The sequence below is a fragment of the Oncorhynchus masou genome, chromosome 13 (genome assembly GCF_036934945.1).
Source record: "Oncorhynchus masou masou isolate Uvic2021 chromosome 13, UVic_Omas_1.1, whole genome shotgun sequence".
NCBI classification, from domain to species: domain Eukaryota; kingdom Metazoa; phylum Chordata; class Actinopteri; order Salmoniformes; family Salmonidae; genus Oncorhynchus; species Oncorhynchus masou.
In genome coordinates, this window is record NC_088224.1 from 97662834 (window position 1) to 97683426 (window position 20593).

At 45.6% G+C, this 20593-nt stretch overlaps 1 protein-coding gene across 1 annotated transcript in view; it reads right to left on the reverse strand.

Moving 5' to 3' along the window:
* LOC135553261 (contactin-5-like) overlaps positions 1–20593 on the reverse strand; it is a 447274-nt gene that overhangs the window by 34436 nt on the left and 392245 nt on the right. The window contains exons 16-18 of the mRNA XM_064985436.1: positions 10786–11020; positions 3732–3841; positions 3432–3618 (exon numbers count right to left, since the gene is read on the reverse strand). Of these exons, the coding sequence (XP_064841508.1) occupies positions 3432–3618; positions 3732–3841; positions 10786–11020 (532 nt within the window). The remainder of the gene's footprint in view (positions 1–3431; positions 3619–3731; positions 3842–10785; positions 11021–20593) is intronic.

The window sequence follows — 20593 nt, forward strand, 5'->3', positions numbered from 1 at the left end:
ACTTGGATGACATCCTCATCTTTTCGAGCTCCCTTCAAGAACACACTAAGCATGTCTGACAAGTACTCAAACGCCTCCTGGACAGCCATCTGTACGTTAAGCCGGAAAAATGTGAATTCCATTCATCCCGAGTACAATTCCTGGGATTTGTAGTGGAACCCGGTCGAGTCCAAATGGACCCCAGGACGGTAGGGGCGGAAGCGGATTGGCCCACCCCCAAATCCGTTAAGGAAGTTCAGCGTTTCCTGGGCTTCACAAACTTTTACCGCAAGTTCATCAAGAACTTCAGCTTGGTGGCAGCCCCTCTCTCAGCTTTAACCAAGGGTGGCAATGCAAGGTTTTTGTGGGGAAGAGAAGCTGAGACGGCCTTCCAAGGACTCAAGCAGCGCGTTCTCTCTGCTCCCATCCTGATACTACCGACTACGGATGAACCATTTGTGGTGGAGGTAGACGCATCAGAGGTTGGTGTTGGAGCTGTCCTGTCTCAGAGGGGTGAAGACAAGAAGCTTCATCCGTGCGCTTTCTTCTCACACTGGCTTACCCCGACTGAGAGGAACTACGATGTGGGGGATCGTGAACTCCTAGCGGTTAAGATGGCATTGAAGGAATGGAGACACTGGCTCGAGGGGGCTTCTCACCCGTTTCAAGTGCTTACGGACCACAAAAATCTGGTGTATATCCAGCAGGCAAAGCGGTTGAACTCTAGACAAGCTAGATGGTCTCTTTTCTTCAATCGATTCCAGTTTATCCTCACCTATCGGCCCGGGTCGAAGAATCTCAAACCGGATGCCCTGTCCCGAGTCTACGCTCCTGCCATTCGAGATGACACGGACATGCCTGTCCTTCCTGCTGCTAAGATTGTGGCTCCGATCTCGTGGCAAGTTGAGGATACCGTGAGACGTGCTCAAGCTAGCGAACCGGACCCGAAAGGAGGTCCTGCCAATCGGTTGTTTGTCCCCAAGGCAGTGAGGACTCAGGTCCTTCTGTGGGGGCACTCCTCTCGCCTCACCTGTCATCCGGGCGTAGGTCGCACCTTGGAGTTCATCCAGCGTAAGTTCTGGTGGCCTACCATAAGAGAAGACGTTGCCACTTTCGTCAATGCCTGTCCCGTGTGCTGCCAGGGCAAATCTTCTCACCTCCGCCCTCAAGGACTCCTTCACCCTTTACCTGTTCCCCACAGACCCTGGTCCCATATCTCATTGGACTTTATTACTGGACTTCCTCCATCCCATCGCAATACTACTATCCTAGTCATAATCGACAGGTTTTCTAAGGCGGCCAGGTTTGTCCCTCTGACTAAGTTACCTTCTGCCAAGGAAACGGCTGAGTTGGTAATTAATCATGTGTTCCGAGTCTTCGGCATTCCTCAAGATATGGTTTCTGACAGAGGTCCCCAGTTCGCCTCAAGGTTTTGGAAGGCCTTCTGCCAACTCATGGGGGCTTCTGCCAGTCTATCTTCAGGGTACCATCCGGAGTCCAACGGCCAAACAGAGAGGATGAATCAAGAGCTGGAAACCACCCTCCGATGTATGACTCGTGACAACCCGTCCACATGGTCATCCTTTATTGTTTGGGCCGAATACGCGCACAACACATTGCGTTCCTCCTCCACTGGTATGTCCCCGCACGAGTGTCAGTTTGGCTATGCTCCTCCATTGTTCCCGGACCAGGAGGCAGAAGTCAGAGTGCCTTCAGCCTTGAAGTTCGTCAGACGCTGTCGGCTTATGTGGAGGAAGAGCCGTCTTAATCTTATGCGTTCCTCACAGAGGTACCAACAACAAGCCAACAGACGTCGCCGTCCCGGGCCTACCCTGCGCCCCGGCCAGAGAGTCTGGCTCTCCACAAGAGACTTACCTCTACGGGTGGAGTCTCGCAAGCTGTCCCAAAAATACATCGGTCCCTTCAAGGTTGCCAGGAGAGTTAACCCAGTTTCTTATCGCCTACACTTACCCAGATCCCTTAAGATTAATCCCACATTTCACATTTCATTGTTAAAACCTGTTGTTTTTTCTCCCCTTGTCCCGGCAGACAGACCTCCCCCTCCTGTCATTGGAGGCCAGCCGGCTTATACCGTCCATCGGATACTGGATTCCCGCCGGGTGCAGCGGTCCTGGCAGTATCTGGTGGACTGGGAAGGCTACGGTCCCGAGGAGCGCTCCTGGGTTCCTGCCAAAGACATCCTGGACCCCGACCTCATTTGTCAGTTCAGGGCCCTCCACCCTGAGAGAGCTGGTAGGAACGTCAGGAGCCGTTCCTAGGGGGGGGGGATTCTGTCAGGATTTGGCCAGGGTTGTTCCGGGTTTTGGTCACTAGATGCCCCCATTGTGCTTTTTGACCTTATGTTTTTTCCCTTGTTCCCCATTATTATTTGCACCTGTGCCTCGTTTCCCCTGATTGTATTTGAACCCTTAGTTTCCCTCAGTTCTGTGCTCTGTGTTTGTATGTTAGCACCCAGCCCTAGTGTTCTGTGTATTCTTGTCGATTCCGGTGGATGCTCTTGTGGAATTCTGTTTTTGTTTTTGAGTATCTCTTGAGGCTTTTTTTGTGCTATTCCTACCACCTTTTGGATTTGCCATTTTTGTATTGAAGGACTTCTCCTTTTTACTTTATTAAATACACCGTCTTAAGTACTGCTGTGTCTGCCTCATCTTCTGGGTTCTGCTGACTATTCGTGGCTCAGTTGGTTAAGTGACTGTTTCTCACTCCGGAGACCCAGGTTCGTAACCGGGTCCTGACAGTTTTTCCTGAAAGCGTCTGTGTGTAGGAGAAATCGCTCCGTTTTGTACATCACATTTGGCTACCGAAACGAACCGAAAATTCAGTCACCTACAACGTCAAACTTTTTCCGAATTAACTCCATAATATCGACCGAAACATGGCAAACGTTGTTTGGAATCAATCCTCAAGGTGTTTTTTCACATATCTCTTCATTGATATATCGTTCGTGGAAGCCTGCATTCTCCTCTGAATTCTGTGGAAAAATACTTGCAGCTGACTTTTGCGCACCAATTTCGGCGCAGGACACTGGGCGGACACCTGGTAAATGTGGTCTCTAATGTCAATCTTCCAATGATATGCCTACAAATACGTCACAATGCTGCAGACACCTTGGGGAAATGACAGAAAGGGCAGACTTACTCCTCTCGCATTCACAGCCATATAAGGAGACAATGGAAAACAGAGCCTCAAAAATCCTGCTCATTTCCTGGATGCCGTCTCATCTTGGTTTTGCCTGAAGCTCACGTTCTAGGGCACGCACAGAAAATATCTTTGCAGTTCTGGAAACGTCAGAGTGTTTTCTTTCCAAAGCTATGCAGCACTGCCTCTTACCTGTGACTGTATTCATGTGCCTTGCTGCTTAATTAAAATGTACATACAGTACCCCCCCCCCCCCTCTATACAGCTCAGGTTTGTATGAGCGTTGTACTCACGGTCTTTCTTGGTCTTGGCGGTGCTAGTGGTCGATGCAGGGCCCTGGCCGATACTGTTGAAGCCTCTGACTGTGATGAGGTACACGCTGTTCCCCTCCAGGCCTGTCAGCAACATAGACGTCTCGTTCCCCGCTGTCTTCTTCCGGTTCCCTGACTCCTCCTGGTCACTGTCCTTCCTGAAGCTCACCTGACAAAAGAAGACATTGGTTAAAAACATGTATTTTATCGTAGTATTTACATTTATTTGTTTTATTTAGATTTATCTAAATGAAAAATTTTATGTATAATGCACGCACACACCTCGTACCCCCGTGGTCTCCCAGGGCCAGGGTTGGGTGGCCTCCAAGTTACTTTGATTTCCGAAGAGGAAATGCTGGAAGCTTTCACCTCAGATGGGGCCTCTCTGGGCTCTGTAGAGGATCACACACACACACACACACACACATACACGCACACACACACACACACACACACACACACACACACACACACACACACACACACACACACACACACACACACACACACACACACACACACACACACACACACACACACTCCAATCAACCTTAGAAACCCCACAGACACACAAAATGCAGTCATACTATAACTGCTGCCAGTTGCCTAGTGTGTCTTGTAGAAAAGACGCATAATGACGTGTTGATTGCACAGTGAGTAATGTTCAGTAGATCTCTAATGTTATTACACATAATACACATAGATAACAGTCTATCAGTACACATAGATAACAGTAGATCTCTACAGTCTATCAGTACAGTAGAACTGAGGACGTGACAGTAGAACTGAGGATGTGACAGTAGAACTGACAGTAGAATTGAGAACGTGACAGTAGAACTGAGGACGTGACAGTAGAACTGACAGTAGAACTGAGGACGTGACAGTAGAACTGAGGACGTGACAGTAGAACTGAGGACGTGACAGTAGAACTGAGGACGTGACAGTAGAACTGAGAACGTGACAGTAGAACTGAGGACGTGACAGTAGAACTGAGGATGTGACAGTAGAACTGACAGTAGAACTGAGAACGTGACAGTAGAACTGAGGACGTGACAGTAGAACTGACAGTAGAACTGAGGAAGTGACAGTAGAACTGACGACATGACAGTAGAACTGAGGAAGTGACAGTAGAACTGACAGTAGAACTGTGAACGTGACAGTAGAACTCACAACTTTTGTACTAACTACAGTAGATCTCTAGAGGTAATCAGTACATATAGATAACAGTAGATCTCTATAGTCTATCAGTACACATAGATAACAGTAGATCTCTACAGTCTATCAGTACATATAGACAACAGTAGATCTCTACAGTCTATCAGTACATATAGACAACAGTAGATCTCTACAGTCTATCAGTACATATAGATAACAGTCTATCAGTACATATAGATAACAGTAGATCTCTACAGTTAATCAGTACATATAGATAACAGTAGATCTCTATAGTCTATCAGGACACATAGATAACAGTCTATCAGTACATATAGATAACAGTCTATCAGTACATATAGATAACAGTCTATCAGTACATATAGATAACAGTCTATCAGTACATATAGATAACAGTCTATCAGTACATATAGATAACAGTCTATCAGTACGTATAGATAACAGTCTATCAGTACATATAGATAACAGTAGATCTCTAGTCTATCAGTACACATTGATTACAGTCTATCAGTACATATAGATAACAGTCTATCAGTACATATAGATAACAGTAGATCTCTAGTCTATCAGTACATATAGACAACAGTAGATCTCTAGTCTATCAGTACATATTGATAACAGTAGATCAGTACATATAGATAACAGTAGATCTCTACAGTCTATCAGTACATGTTGATAACAGTCTATCAGTACATATAGATAACAGTAGATCTCTACAGTCTATCAGTACATGTTGATAACAGTCTATCAGTACATATAGACAACAGTAGATCTCTACAGTCTATCAGTACATGTAGATAACAGTCTATCAGTACATATAGATAACAGTAGATCTCTACAGTCTATCAGTACATGTTGATAACAGTCTATCAGTACATATAGATAACAGTAGATCTCTACAGTCTATCAGTACATATAGATAACAGTCTATCAGTACATATAGATAACAGTAGATCTCTACAGTCTATCAGTACATATAGATAACAGTAGATCTCTACAGTCTATCAGTACATATAGATAACAGTCTATCAGTACACATAGATAACAGTAGATCTCTACAGTCTATCAGTACATATAGATAACAGTCTATCAGTACATATAGATAACAGTCTATCAGTACATATAGATAACAGTCTATCAGTACATATAGATAACAGTCTATCAGTACATATAGATAACAGTCTATCAGTACATATTGATAACAGTAGATCTCTACAGTCTATCAGTACATATAGACAACAGTAGATCTCTACAGTCTATCAGTACATGTAGATAACAGTAGATCTCTACAGTCTATCAGTACATATAGATAACAGTCTATCAGTACATATAGATAACAGTAGATCTCTAGTCTATCAGTACACATTGATTACATTCTATCAGTACATATAGATAACAGTAGATCTCTACAGTCTATCAGTACATATAGATAACAGTCTATCAGTACATATAGATAACAGTAGATCTCTAGTCTATCAGTACACATTGATTACATTCTATCAGTACATATAGATAACAGTAGATCTCTACAGTCTATCAGTACATATAGATAACAGTCTATCAGTACATATAGATAACAGTAGATCTCTAGTCTATCAGTACACATTGATAACAGTCTATCAGTACATATAGATAACAGTCTATCAGTACATATAGATAACAGTCTATCAGTACATATAGATAACAGTAGATCTCTAGTCTATCAGTACACATTGATTACATTCTATCAGTACATATAGATAACAGTAGATCTCTACAGTCTATCAGTACATATAGATAACAGTCTATCAGTACACATTGATAACAGTCTATCAGTACATATAGATAACAGTCTATCAGTACATATAGATAACAGTCTATCAGTACATATAGATAACAGTCTATCAGTACATATAGATAACAGTAGATCTCTAGTCTATCAGTACACATTGATAACAGTCTATCAGTACATATTGATAACAGTCTATCAGTACATATAGATAACAGTAGATATCTACAGTCTATCAGTACATATAGATAACAGTCTATCAGTACATATAGATAACAGTAGATCTCTACAGTCTATCAGTACATATAGATAACAGTCTATCAGTACATGTAGATAACAGTAGATCTCTACAGTCTATCAGTACATATTGATAACAGTCTATCAGTACATATAGATAACAGTAGATCTCTAGTCTATCAGTACATATAGATAACAGTCTATCAGTACATATAGATAACAGTAGATCTCTACAGTCTATCAGTACATATAGATAACAGTCTATCAGTACATATAGATAACAGTAGATCTCTACAGTCTATCAGTACATATTGATAACAGTAGATCTCTACAGTCTATCAGTACATATTGATAACAGTCTATCAGTACATATTGATAACAGTCTATCAGTACATATTGATAACAGTCTATCAGTACATATTGATAAGAGTCTATCAGTACATATTGATAAGAGTCTATCAGTACATATTGATAACAGTCTATCAGTACATATAGATAACAGTCTATCAGTACATATAGATAACAGTCTATCAGTACATATTGATAAGAGTCTATCAGTACATATTGATAACAGTCTATCAGTACATATAGATAACAGTCTATCAGTACATATTGATAAGAGTCTATCAGTACATATTGATAACAGTAAAACTCTACAGTTAATCAGTATTGCTATTATTTTTCATCAAGTGGTTTGTTTCATGATTAGTTTCATAGTAGACTAGTCATACAGTACAGTGAATAGTATCTGAATCCCAGGGGAGATCAGAGGATAAATAGATTACATAAAGGGACACATTTTCAGTGTATAGAGGGTACTTCTTCTTGACTAACATTTGAAACATCAACAAATTAACCACAAGTCCAGGGCTGTCAAACATTTGGTGGTTTGAGTAAAACAGTTTCCAGCTCGCTAATAATCACATCAATGAAAGCTAGACAGTCAGGGAGTAGACAAAATCACAGAATGATAACTAGAGGACTATTTTTGGCAGATTTATACATCAAGGAAAAATAACACATTTTCAGTGTCTCCCTCTGGACCTCGTTGAATACTGAATGCGGCCCACGGGGAAAAATTAGTTTGACAGCCTTGCTCTGAGCAGGGTTTTCTAAACTCGGTCCTGGGGCCCTGACCCCTCGGTCCTGGGGCCCACCCTGGGTGCACGTTTAGTTTTTGCCCTAGCTCTACACAGCTAATTCAAATAACAAACTCATCATCATGCTTTTATTACTTTAATCAGCTGTGTTGTGCTTGGGCAAAAACCAAAACCTGAAACCAGGGGGCCAATGGACCGAGAACATAGATGTGATGTTTTGCCTTTGCTTTTTACTTGTGAGAACTAGTAGAACTGAGGACGTGACATTAGAACTGACAGTAGAATTGAGGACGTGACAGTAGAACTGACAGTAGAACTGAGGACGTGACAGTAGAACTGAGAACGTGACAGTAGAACTGAGGACGTGACAGTAGAACTGAGGATGTGACAGTAGAACTGACAGTAGAATTGAGGACGTGACAGTAGAACTGACAGTAGAACTGAGAACGTGACAGTAGAACTGAGAACGTGACAGTAGAACTGAGGACGTGACAGTAGAACTGAGGATGTGACAGTAGAACTGACAGTAGAATTGAGAACGTGACAGTAGAACTGAGGACGTGACAGTAGAACTGACAGTAGAACTGAGGACGTGACAGTAGAACTGAGGACGTGACAGTAGAACTGAGGACGTGACAGTAGAACTGAGAACGTGACAGTAGAACTGAGAACGTGACAGTAGAACTGAGGACGTGACAGTAGAACTGAGGATGTGACAGTAGAACTGACAGTAGAATTGAGAATGTGACAGTAGAACTGAGGACGTGACAGTAGAACTGACAGTAGAACTGAGGAAGTGAGAGTAGAACTGACGACATGACAGTAGAACTGAGGAAGTGACAGTAGAACTGAGGATGTGACAGTAGAACTGAGGATGTGACAGTAGAACTGACAGTAGAACTGTGAACGTGACAGTAGAACTGAGGACGTGACAGTAGAACTGACAGTAGAACTGAGGACGTGACAGTAGAACTCACAACTTTTGTACTAATGTTGCAGCATCTCGGCTTTCGTCAGCAACGTGACTTCAGAAATTATATAATTTGTAAGGCGACTTTGAATAATTTTTACTTTCCCAACCCCTGCAAAGAAGTCCTTAGATGTCCTGACCCCTCCTGCCTCAGCCTCCAGTATTTATGCTGCAGTAGTTTATGTGTCGGGGGGCTGGGGTCAGTCTGTTATATCTGGAGTACTTCTCCTGTCTCAGTCTCCAGTATTTATGCTGCAGTAGTTTATGTGTCGGGGGGCTGGGGTCAGTCTGTTATATCTGGAGTACTTATCCTGTCTTATCTGGTGTCCTGTGTGAATTTAAGTATGCTCTCTCTAATTCTTTCTTTCTTTCTCTCTCTCTTTCTCTCTCGGAGGACCTGAGCCCTAGGACCATGCCTCAGGACTACCTGGCATGATGACTCCTTGCTGTCCCCAGTCCACCTGGCCGTGCTGACCTGTTGCACCTCGACAACCACTGTGATTACTATTATTTGCCCATGTTCTGTTATAATCTCCACCCGGTACAGCCAGAAGAGGACTGGCCACCCCTCATAGCCTGGTTCCTCTCTAGGTTTATAATCTCCACCTGGCACAGCCAGAAGAGGACTGGCCACCCCTCAAAGCCTGGTTCCTCTCTAGGTTTATAATCTCCACCTGGTACAGCCAGAAGAGGACTGGCCACCCCACATAGCCTGGTTCCTCTCTAGGTTTATAATCTCCACCCGGCACAGCCAGAAGAGGACTGGCCACCCCTCATAGCCTGGTTCCTCTCTACCCGGCACAGCCAGAAGAGGACTGGCCACCCCTCATAGCCTGGTTCCTCTCTACCCGGCACAGCTAGAAGAGGACTGGCCACCCCTCATAGCCTGGTTCCAATCTAGGTTTATAATCTCCACCCGGCACAGCCAGAAGAGGACTGGCCACCCCACATAGCCTGATTCCTCTCTAGGTTTATAATCTCCACCTGGCACAGCCAGAAGAGGACTGGCCACCCCACATAGCCTGGTTCCTCTCTACCCGGCACAGCCAGAAGAGGACTGGCCACCCCACATAGCCTGGTTCCTCTCTAGGTTTATAATCTCCACCCGGCACAGCCAGAAGAGGACTGGCCACCCCACATAGCCTGGTTCCTCTCTAGGTTTATAATCTCTACCCGGCACAGCCAGAAGAGGACTGGCCACCCCACATAGCCTGGTTCCTCTATCCGGCACAGCCAGAAGAGGACTGGCCACCCCACATAGCCTGGTTCCTCTCTAGGTTTATAATCTCCACCCGGCACAGCCAGAAGAGGACTGGCCACCCCTCATAGCCTGGTTCCTCTCTAGGTTTATAATCTCCACCCGGCACAGCCAGAAGAGGACTGGCCACCCCTCATAGCCTGGTTCCTCTCTACCCGGCACAGCCAGAAGAGGACTGGCCACCCCTCATAGCCTGGTTCCTCTCTAGGTTTATAATCTCCACCCGGCACAGCCAGAAGAGGACTGGCCACCCCTCATAGCCTGGTTCCTCTCTAGGTTTATAATCTCCACCCGGCACAGCCAGAAGAGGACTGGCCACCCCTCATAGCCTGGTTCCTCTCTAGGTTTATAATCTCCACCCGGCACAGCCAGAAGAGGACTGGCCACCCCACATAGCCTGGTTCCTCTCTAGGTTTATAATCTCCACCCGGCACAGCCAGAAGAGGACTGGCCACCCCTCATAGCCTGGTTCCTCTCTAGGTTTATAATCTCCACCCGGCACAGCCAGAAGAGGACTGGCCACCCCACATAGCCTGGTTCCTCTCTAGGTTTATAATCTCCACCCGGCACAGCTAGAAGAGGACTGGCCACCCCACATAGCCTGGTTCCTCTCTAGGTTTATAATCTCCACCCGGCACAGCTAGAAGAGGACTGGCCACCCCACATAGCCTGGTTCCTCTCTAGGTTTATTCCCAGGTTTTGGCCTTTCTAGGGAATTTTTCCTAGCCTCTACACCTGCATTGCTTGCTGTTTGGTGTTTTAGTCTGGGTTTCTGTACAGGCTATATAAATACATTTGATTTGATTTGATGTGCGAGTGCAATAACTCACCCCCCTCTGCAGAGTACACAGTGACCACACCACTGAAGGGTCCGTCTCCCTTGTTGTTGTACACTCCCACCTTCACTTCGAAGGGGGTGAGGGGAGGGAAGGTCTCATCTCTGTACTTGTACATAGTGGAATCTGCTGATGTCACCATCTTCTCCTTCCATCCTCGCGTCCCATTGGCTCTGAACGCCACGATGTAGCCAAAGCCCTCCCCATTCTGGAACTCCTCAGACACAGGCTAGAATACAGGGAATACATTTTTTGTTGGACATGTAAATCTAATCGATGACGACACCATGAGGTCATTTAAATATCTGAATTCATTTATTCATCCTCTGAAATATGAGTCCACAGACTCAAATAACTGTATTATATCCTGGTAGTAGCCTTGTAGGAGCCTACCCCTCTGAACATCTGTGGCTTACAGTATAACAGATACTAGTGCCTAAAGAAAATTAAAAAGACAGTAGAGAAATTAGATAAATCAGTCCAAGTAAATTAGAGTACATGGAAATGAAACCATTTTGCATGGTCTGACCCATGAGCCAAGCATAGCTACACCAATCCCCCTGAGCTAAGCATAGCTACACCAATCCCCATGAGATCTCCCCACATAACATAGCTACACCAATCCCACTGAGCTAAGCATAGCTACACCAATCCCCATGAGATCCTCCCACATAACATAGCTACACCAATCCCCATGAGATCTCCCCACATACCATAACATAACACCTGCTTACAAGCAAAAAGCAGGAAGCACCAGTGACTTGGTCTATTAAAAAGTGGTCAGATGAAGCAGATGCTAAACTACAGGACGGTTTTGCAGCACAGACTGGAACATGTTCCGGGATTCATCCGATGGCATTGAGGATAACACCACATCAGTCACTGGCTTCATCAATAAGTGCATTGAGGACGTCATCCTCACAGTTACCGTACGTACATAACCCAACCAGAAGCTCCCTGTTTAAAGGCAACATTTGCACTGAGCTAAAGGGGAGAGCTGTCGTTTTCAAGGTGCGGGACTCTAACCTGGAAGTTTACAAGAAATCCTGCGATGCCCTGCGACAAACCATCAAACAGGCAAAGCGTCAATACAGGGCTAAGACTGAATCATACTACACCGGCTCCAATGCTCGTCTTATGTGGCAGGGCTCGCAAACTATTACAGACTACAAAGGGAAGCACAGTCGTGAGCTGCCCGGTGATACGAGCCTACCAGACGAGCTAAATCACTTATATGCTCGCATCGAGGCTAGCAACACTGAGGCATGCATGAGAGCATCAGCTGTTCCGGGTGACTGTATGATCACGCTCTCCGTAGCCGACGTGAGTAAATCCTTTAAACAGGTCAACATTCACAAGTCTTCGGGGACAGACGGATTACCAGGACATGTGCTCCAGGCATGTGCTGACCAACTGGCAGGTGTCTTCACTGACATTTTCAACATGTCGCCGATTGAGTCTGTAATACCAACATGTGTCAAGCAGACCACCATAGTCCCTGTACCAAGAAAACAAAGGCAACCTGCCTAAATGACTACAGACCTGTAGCACTCACGTCCATAGCCATGAACTGCTTTAAAAGGTTGGAAATGGCTCACATAAACCCCATTATCCCAGAAAGCCTAGACCCACTCCAATTTGCATAACAACCTAACAGATCCACAGATGATGCAATCTCTTTTGCACTCCACACTGCCCTTTCCCACCTGTACAAAAGGAACACTTATGTGAGAATGCTGTTCATTGACTACAGCTCAGCGTTCAACACCATAGTACCCTCAAAGCTCCATCACTAAGCTAAGGACCCTGGGACTAAACGCATCCTTCTGCAACTGGATCCTGGACTTCCTGACGGGCCGCTCACAGGTGGTGAGGGTAGGTAGCAACACATCTGCCACGCTGATCCTCAACACTGGAACTCCCCAGGGGTGCGTGCTCAGTCCCCTCCTGTCCCCTCCTGTACTCCCTGTTCACCTACGACTGCATGATTCCAACACCATCATTACGTTTGCTGACAATACAACAGTGGTAGGCCTGATCACCGACAACGACGAGACAGCCTATATGGAGGAGGTCAGAGACCTGGCCGGGTGATGCCAGAATAACAACCTATCCCTCACTGTGACCGAAACTAAGGAGATGATTGTGGACTACAGGAAAAGGAGGCCCGAGCACGCCCCAATTCTCATAGACGCGGCTGTAGTGGAGCAGGTTGGGAACTTCAAGTTCCTTGGCGTCCACATCAACAACAAACTGGAATGGTCCGAAACACACCAAGACAGTCGTGAAGAGGGCCTCCTCAGGAGACTGAACAGATTTGGCATGGGTCCTGACATCCTCAAAAGGATCTACAGCTGGGTGCGTCTGAGCCCTCTCCTGTACTCCCTGTTCACCCACAACTGCGTGGCTACGCACGCCTCCAACTCAATCATCAAGTTTGCGGACGACACAACAGTGGTAGGCTTGATTACCAACAATGACGAGACGGCCTACAGGGAGGAGGTGAGGGCCCTCGGAGTCTGGTGTCAGGAAAATAACCTCACACTCAACGTCAACAAAACTAAGGAGATGATTGTGGACTTCAGGAAACAGCAGAGGGAACACCCCCCTATCCACATCGATGGAACAGTAGTGGAGAGGGTAGCAAGTTTTAAGTTCCTCAGCATACACATCCCAGACAACCTGAATTGGTCCACTCACACAGACAGCATCGTGAAGAAGGCGCAGCAGCGCCTCTTCAACCTCAGGAGGCTGAAGAAATTCGGCTTGTCACCAAAAGCACTCACAAACTTCTACAGATGCACAATCGAGAGCATCCTGGCGGGCTGTATCACCGCCTGGTACGGCAACTGCTCCGCCCTCAACCGTAATGCTCTCCAGAGGGTAGTGAGGTCTGCACAACTCATCACCGGGGGCAAACTACCTGCCCTCCAGGACACCTACACCACCCGATGTTACAGGAAGGCCATAAAGATCATCAAGGACATCAACCACCCGAGCCACTGCCTGTTCACCCCGCTATCATCCAGAAGGCGAGGTCAGTACAGGTGCATCAAAGCTGGGACCGAGAGACTGAAAAACAGCTTCTATCTCAAGGCCATCAGACTGTTAACTTCTTGAAACTCCCCATCCCGGATCCGGGTTTGTGACTAAAGCCTCAGGCTCATTAGCATAACGCAACGTTAACGATTTCTGAAAATCGCAAATAAAATGAAAATAATGCGTCTGCTCTCAAGATTAGCCTTTTCTTAACAACACTGTCATCTCAGATTTTCAAAATATGCTTTTGAACCATAGAAATTGACTAATTTGTGTAAGAGTATGCAAAGCTAGCATAGCATTTTGAGTAGCATTTAGCACGCAACATTTTCACAAAAAACAGATAACCAAATAAATAAAATCATTTACCTTTGAAGAGCTTCTGATGTTTTCAATGAGGAGACTCTCAGTTACATACCAAATGCGCAGTTTTTCCTGAAAGCATCTGTGTGTAGGAGAAATCGTTCCGTTTTCTACATTGCGTCTGGCTACCGAAACGAACCGAAAATTCAGTCACCTACAACGTAAAACTTTTTCCGGATTAACTACATAATATCGACCGAAACATGGCAAACGTTGTTTGGAATCAATCCTCAAGGTGTTTTTTCACATATCTCTTCATTGATATGCAGTTCGTGGAAGCTTGCTTTCCTCTGTATCGCATGGAAAAATACTGGCAGGTGACTTTTGCGCACCAATTTCGGCGCAGGACACCGGGCGGACACCTGGTAAATGTGGTCTCTTATGGTCAATCTTCCAATGATCTGCCTACAAATACGTCACAATGCGGCAGACACCTTGGGGAAACGACAGAAAGGGCAGGCTCATTCCTCTCGCATTCACAGCCATATACTGAGACAATGGAAAACAGAGCCTCAAAAATCCTTGTCATTTCCTGGATGCCATCTCATCTTGGTTTTGCCTGAAGCTCACGTTCTAGGGCACGCACAGAGAATATCTTGGTATTTCTGGACACGTCAGAGTGTTTTCTTTCGAATGGTATCAATTATATGCATAGTCGAGCATCTTTTTGTGACAAAATATCTTGTTTAAAACGGGAACGTTTTTCATCCAAAAATGAAATAGCGCCCCCATAGATGTAAGAGGTTAAACAGCCACCACTAACATTGAGTGGCTGCTGCCAACACACTGACACTGACTCAACTCCAGCCACTTTAATAATGGGAATTGATGGGAAATGATGTAAATATATCACTAGCCACTTTAAACAATGCTACCTTATATAATGTTACTTACCCTACATTATTCATCTCATATGCATACGTATATACTGTACTCTATATCATCGACTGCATCCTTATGTAATACATGTATCACTAGCCACTTTAACTATGCCACTTTGTTTACATACTCATCTCATATGTATATACTGTACTCGATACCATCTACTGTATCTTGCCTATGCTGCTCTGTACCATCACTCATTCATATATCCTTTTGTACATATTCTTTATCCCCTTACACTGTGTATAAGACAGTAGTTTAGGAATTGTTAGTTAGATTACTTGTTGGTTATTACTGCATTGTCGGAACTAGAAGCACAAGCATTTCGCTACACTCGCATTAACATCTGCTAACCATGTGTATGTGACAAATAACATTTGATTTGATTTGATTTAGCTGCAACATTGAGAGCATGCTGACTGGTTGCATCACTGCCTGGTACGGCAGTTGCTCGGCCTCTGACCGCAAGACACTACAAAGGGTAGTGCGTACGACCCAGTACATTACTGGGGCTAAGCTGCCTGCCATCCAGGACCTCTACACCAGGCGGTGTCAGAGGAAGGCCCTAAAAATTGTCAAAGACCCCAGCCTCCCCAGTTCTCCCTACTACTGCATGGCAAGCGGAACCGGAAAGCCAAGTCTAGGACCAAAAGGCTTCTCAACAATTTTTACCCCAAGCTATAAGACTCCTGAACAGGTAATCAAATGGCTATTTGCATTGTGAACCCCCCCACAACCCTTCTTTTTATGCTGCTGCTAATCTCTGTTTATTATATACACACAGTCACTATAACTACATATTCATGTACACACTACCTCAATTGGCCCGACCAACCAGTGCTCCCGCACATTGGCTAACCGGGCTATCTGCATTGTGTCCCACCACCCGCCAACCCCTCTTTTACGCTACTGCTACTCTCTGTTCATCATATATGCATAGTCACTTTAACCATATCTACCTGTACATACTACCTCAATCGACCTGGCTAAACTGTGTTTTTATGTATCCTTGCTACTTTTATAGCCTCGCTACTGTATATGGCCTGTCTTTTTACTGTTGTTTTATTTCTTTACCTACCTATTGTTCACCTAATACCTGCTGCCTTGGCAGGAACTAATGGGGATCCATAATAAACCCCAGGAAGAGTAGCTTCTGCCTTGGCAGGAACTACTGGGGATCCATAATAAATACAAACCCTCCAGGACCAGGGTTGTCCTGACCTAGGCTCTACCACAGTGGACTAACACAGTCTTGTGGCGTGCAGGAGACCCCAGTTGACACAGTCAGTTCCCTTCGCGGTGTAGGGAGGGTAAACACACCTTCCCTTAGCGGTGCAGTGGAGGGTAAACACACCTTCCCTTAGCGGTGTAGTGGAGGGTAAACACACCTTCCCTTAGCGGCGCAGTGGAGGGTAAACACACCTTCCCTTAGCGGTGCAGTGGAGGGTAAACACACCATCCCTTAGCGGTGCAGTGAAGGGTAAACACACCTTCCCTTAGCGGTGTAGTGGAGGGTAAACACACCTTCCCTTAGCGGGGGTGATGGAGGGAAAATACACCTTCCCATAGCGGTGCAGTGGAGGGTAAACAGACCTTCCCTTAGCGGTGTAGTGGAGGGTAAATACACCTTCCCATAGCGGTGCAGTGGAGGGTAAACACACCTTCCCTTAGCGGTGCAGTGCAGGGTAAACACACCGTCCCTTAGCGGTGCAGTGGAGGGTAAACACACCTTCCCTTAGCGGTGTAGTGGAGGGTAAATACACCTTCCCATAGCGGTGCAGTGGAGGGTAAACAGACCTTCCCTTAGCGGTGCAGTGCAGGGTAAACACACCGTCCCTTAGCGGTGCAGTGGAGGGTAAATACACCTTCCCTTAGCGGTGCAGTGGAGGGTAAACACACCTTCCCTTAGCGGTGCAGTGGAGGGTAAACACACCTTCCCATAGCGGTGTAGTGGAGGGTAAATACACCTTCCCATAGCGGTGCAGTGGAGGGTAAACAGACCTTCCCTTAGCAGTGCAGTGCAGGGTAAACAGACCTTCCCTTAGCGGTGCAGTGGAGGGTAAACACACCTTCCCTTAGCGGTGCAGTGGAGGGTAAACACACCGTCCCTTAGCGGTGCAGTGGAGGGTAAACACACCATTCCTTAGCGGTGTAGTGGAGGGTAAACACACCTTCCCTTAGCGGTGCAGTAGAGGGTAAACACACCTTCCCTTAGCGGTGTAGTGGAGGGTAAACACACCTTCCCTTAGCGGTGTAGTGGAGGGTAAACACACCTTCTCTTAGCGGTGCAGTGGAGGGTAAACACAACTTCTCTTAGCGGTGCAGTTAAGGGTAAACACACCTTCCCTTAGCGGTGCAGTGGAGGGTAAACACACCTTCCCTTAGCGGTGCAGTGGATGGTAAACACACCTTCCCTTAGCGGTGCAGTGGAGGGTAAACACACCTTCCCTTAGCGGTGCAGTGGATGGTAAACACACCTTCCCTTAGCGGTGCAGTGGATGGTAAACACACCGTCCCTTAGCGGTGCAGTGGATGGTAAACACACCGTCCCTTAGCGGTGCAGTGGATGGTAAACACATCGTCCCTTAGCGGTGCAGTGGAGGGTAAACACACCTTCCCTTAGCGGTGCAGTGGAGGGTAAACACACCTTCCCTTAGCGGTGCAGTGGATGGTAAACACACCTTCCCTTAGCGGTGCAGTGGATGGTAAACACACCGTCCCTTAGCGGTGCAGTGGATGGTAAACACACCGTCCCTTAGCGGTGCAGTGGAGGGTAAACACACCTTCCCTTAGCGGTGCAGTGGATGGTAAACACACCTTCCCTTTGCGGTGCAGTGGAGGGTAAGCACACGTGAATTCAGTTTAAACACCTTTCTTATATAACTATTATCATATTACTCAAGCGTTTACCCACCTACCCAGGAATGCATTATAAATATAGGGAACGTTACTTTATTCATGAACAGGGAAGCAGGAACAGCGTTTACACACCTATTTTTTTATACCACTACATCACTGCTTCCTTGAAATGACCCTCCTATCTATGGTCCTATGACACAATACCATCAGCAGTTTATCTATACACAGAAACAATCACGTAGAAGGGCTTTATCAACTGATATCAGCCTCCACCATGAACTCACCAGCTCAAAACCTTTTTTAATTGACAAGGCCTATAATTTCCAGAATTTCATTTTTTTTCGTAACCTCTTTGGTAACAGGATTATATCAATGTCTGCAAATGAAACACTAAACAGACAGTAATTAAATCAAAATGCCACAAAGTCCCAGCTGAATCCCTGTAACTTCCAAGCCGTAATGAAATAAATTACTTGTAAATGTCACGCTCTTTGATGGCAAGCATGAACACTTTGCATAGACACATTTGGTGTTGTTTCTGCAGCTATACTGTAAGGTTTAATCTTGGTAAGTCCTTAAGGGTTTTAACTATTGTGTGAATATTTTGTGTTCTTGCTTTAGTTTTGTTTTTCCCCAACCTCAAACCTACTGTAGCACATTGTGTTTATCAATCACATTTATTTATAAAGCCCTTTTTACATCAGTAGATGTCACAAAGTGCTGTACAGTAACCCAGGCTAAAACCCCAAACAGCAAGAAATGTAGAAGCACGGTGGCTAGGAAAAACTCCCTAGAAAGACAGGAACCTGGTGGCCAGTCCTCTTTTGGCTGCGAGGGGTGGAGATTAGAAGCGTACATGGCCATTAAGGCCAGATCTTTCTTCAAGATTTTCAATTGTTCACAGATGACCAGCAGGGTCAAATAATAATCACAGTGGTAGAGGGTGAAACAAGTCAGTACCTCAGAAGTAAATGTCAGTTGTTTTCTCATAGCTGAGCAATCAGAGGTCGAGAGAGCAGGTGTGGTAGAGAGAGAGAGCAATAGAGAGAGATAATTGAAGACACCATGTCCGAGACAAGGTAGCACGTCTGGTGAACAGGTCAGGGTTCCTGCATCAGCATGACCAGGTGGACTGGAAACAGCCAGGAGTCATCAGGCCAGGTTGTCCTTAGGCATGGTCCTAGGGCTCAGTTCCTCCGGGAGGAGGGGGAGAGATGGAGAGAGAGAAATAGAGGGATCATACTTAAATTTACACAGGACACCAGATAAGACCGGAGAATTACACCAGATGAAATAGACTGACCGTAGCTGCCCGGAACTTTGACAAAGCACAGCCCCCACACCACTCAACCCACTCAAGTGACTCACCCCTCCTAGGGACAGCATGGAAGAGCACTAGTAAGCCAGTGACTCAGACCCGGTAATAGGGTCAGAGGCAGAGAATCCCAGTGGAGAGAAAGGAGCCGGCCAGGCAGAGACAGCAAGGGTGGTTCGTTGCTCCAGTGCCTTGCCATTCACCTTCCCACTCCTGGGCCAGACTACACTCAATCATAAGACCCACTGAAGAGATGAGTCTTCAGTAAAGACTTAAAGGTTGAGACCGTGTTTACGTCTCTCACATGGATAGGTAGACCATTGCATAAACATGGAGCTCTATGGAAAGCCCTGCCTCCAGCGGTTTGCTTAGAAATTCTATGGGCAATAAAAGGCCTGTGTCTTGTGACCGTAGTGTACGTGTAGGTGTGTACTGCAGGACCAAATCGGAGATGGGTATGAGAAAGTAATGCTGAGAATGTTTTGTAGGTCAGCTGTAATACCTTGAAGTCAGCCCTAACAGGAAGCTTGACTGGATTCTAGTCCAGATTTTAGCAGCCGTGTTTCGCACTAACTGTTTATTTAGTGCTGTATGTGGGTAGTCGGTAAGTAGAACATTGCAGTAGTCTAATCTGGACGAGACGAAAGCATGAATGAGCTTTTCTGCATCAATTTTTAAAAAGTTTCAGATTTTTGCAATTTTACAAAGCTGCCCTTGAAATATTCTTGACATGTTTGTCAAAAGAGAGATCAGGGTCCAGAGTAACGCTGAGGTCCTTCACATTTATATTTGAGACGACTGTATAAACTTTAAGATTAGTTGTCAGATCCAACAGCAGATCTCCAAGGCTACAGTGGGGCCACAGTTTCTCCTCACCCCTCCTGTCTCAGCCTCCAGTATTTATGCTGCAGTAGTTTACGTGTCGGGGGCTAGGGTCAGTCTGTTATATCTGGAGTTTTTCTTCAGTGTCCTGCATACGTGTAGGTATGTACGGCAGGACCAAATCAGAGAGATAGGTACGAGCAAGCCCATATAATGCTGTGTAGGTTAGCAGTAAAACCTTGAAATCAGCCCTTGCCTTGACAGGAAGCCAGTGTAGGGAGGCACTGGAGTAATATGATCACCTTTTCTGGTTCTAGTCAGGATTCTAGCAGCCGTATTTAAAACTAACTGAAGTTTATTTAGTGCTTTATCCGGGAAGCCGGAAAGTAGAACATTGCAGTGGTCCAACCTCGAAGTAACAAAAGCATGGATTACTTTTTCTGCATAAATGTTGGAGAGAACATTTCTGATCTTTGCAATGTTACGCAGATGGAAAAAAGCTGTCCTTTGAAACAGCCTTGA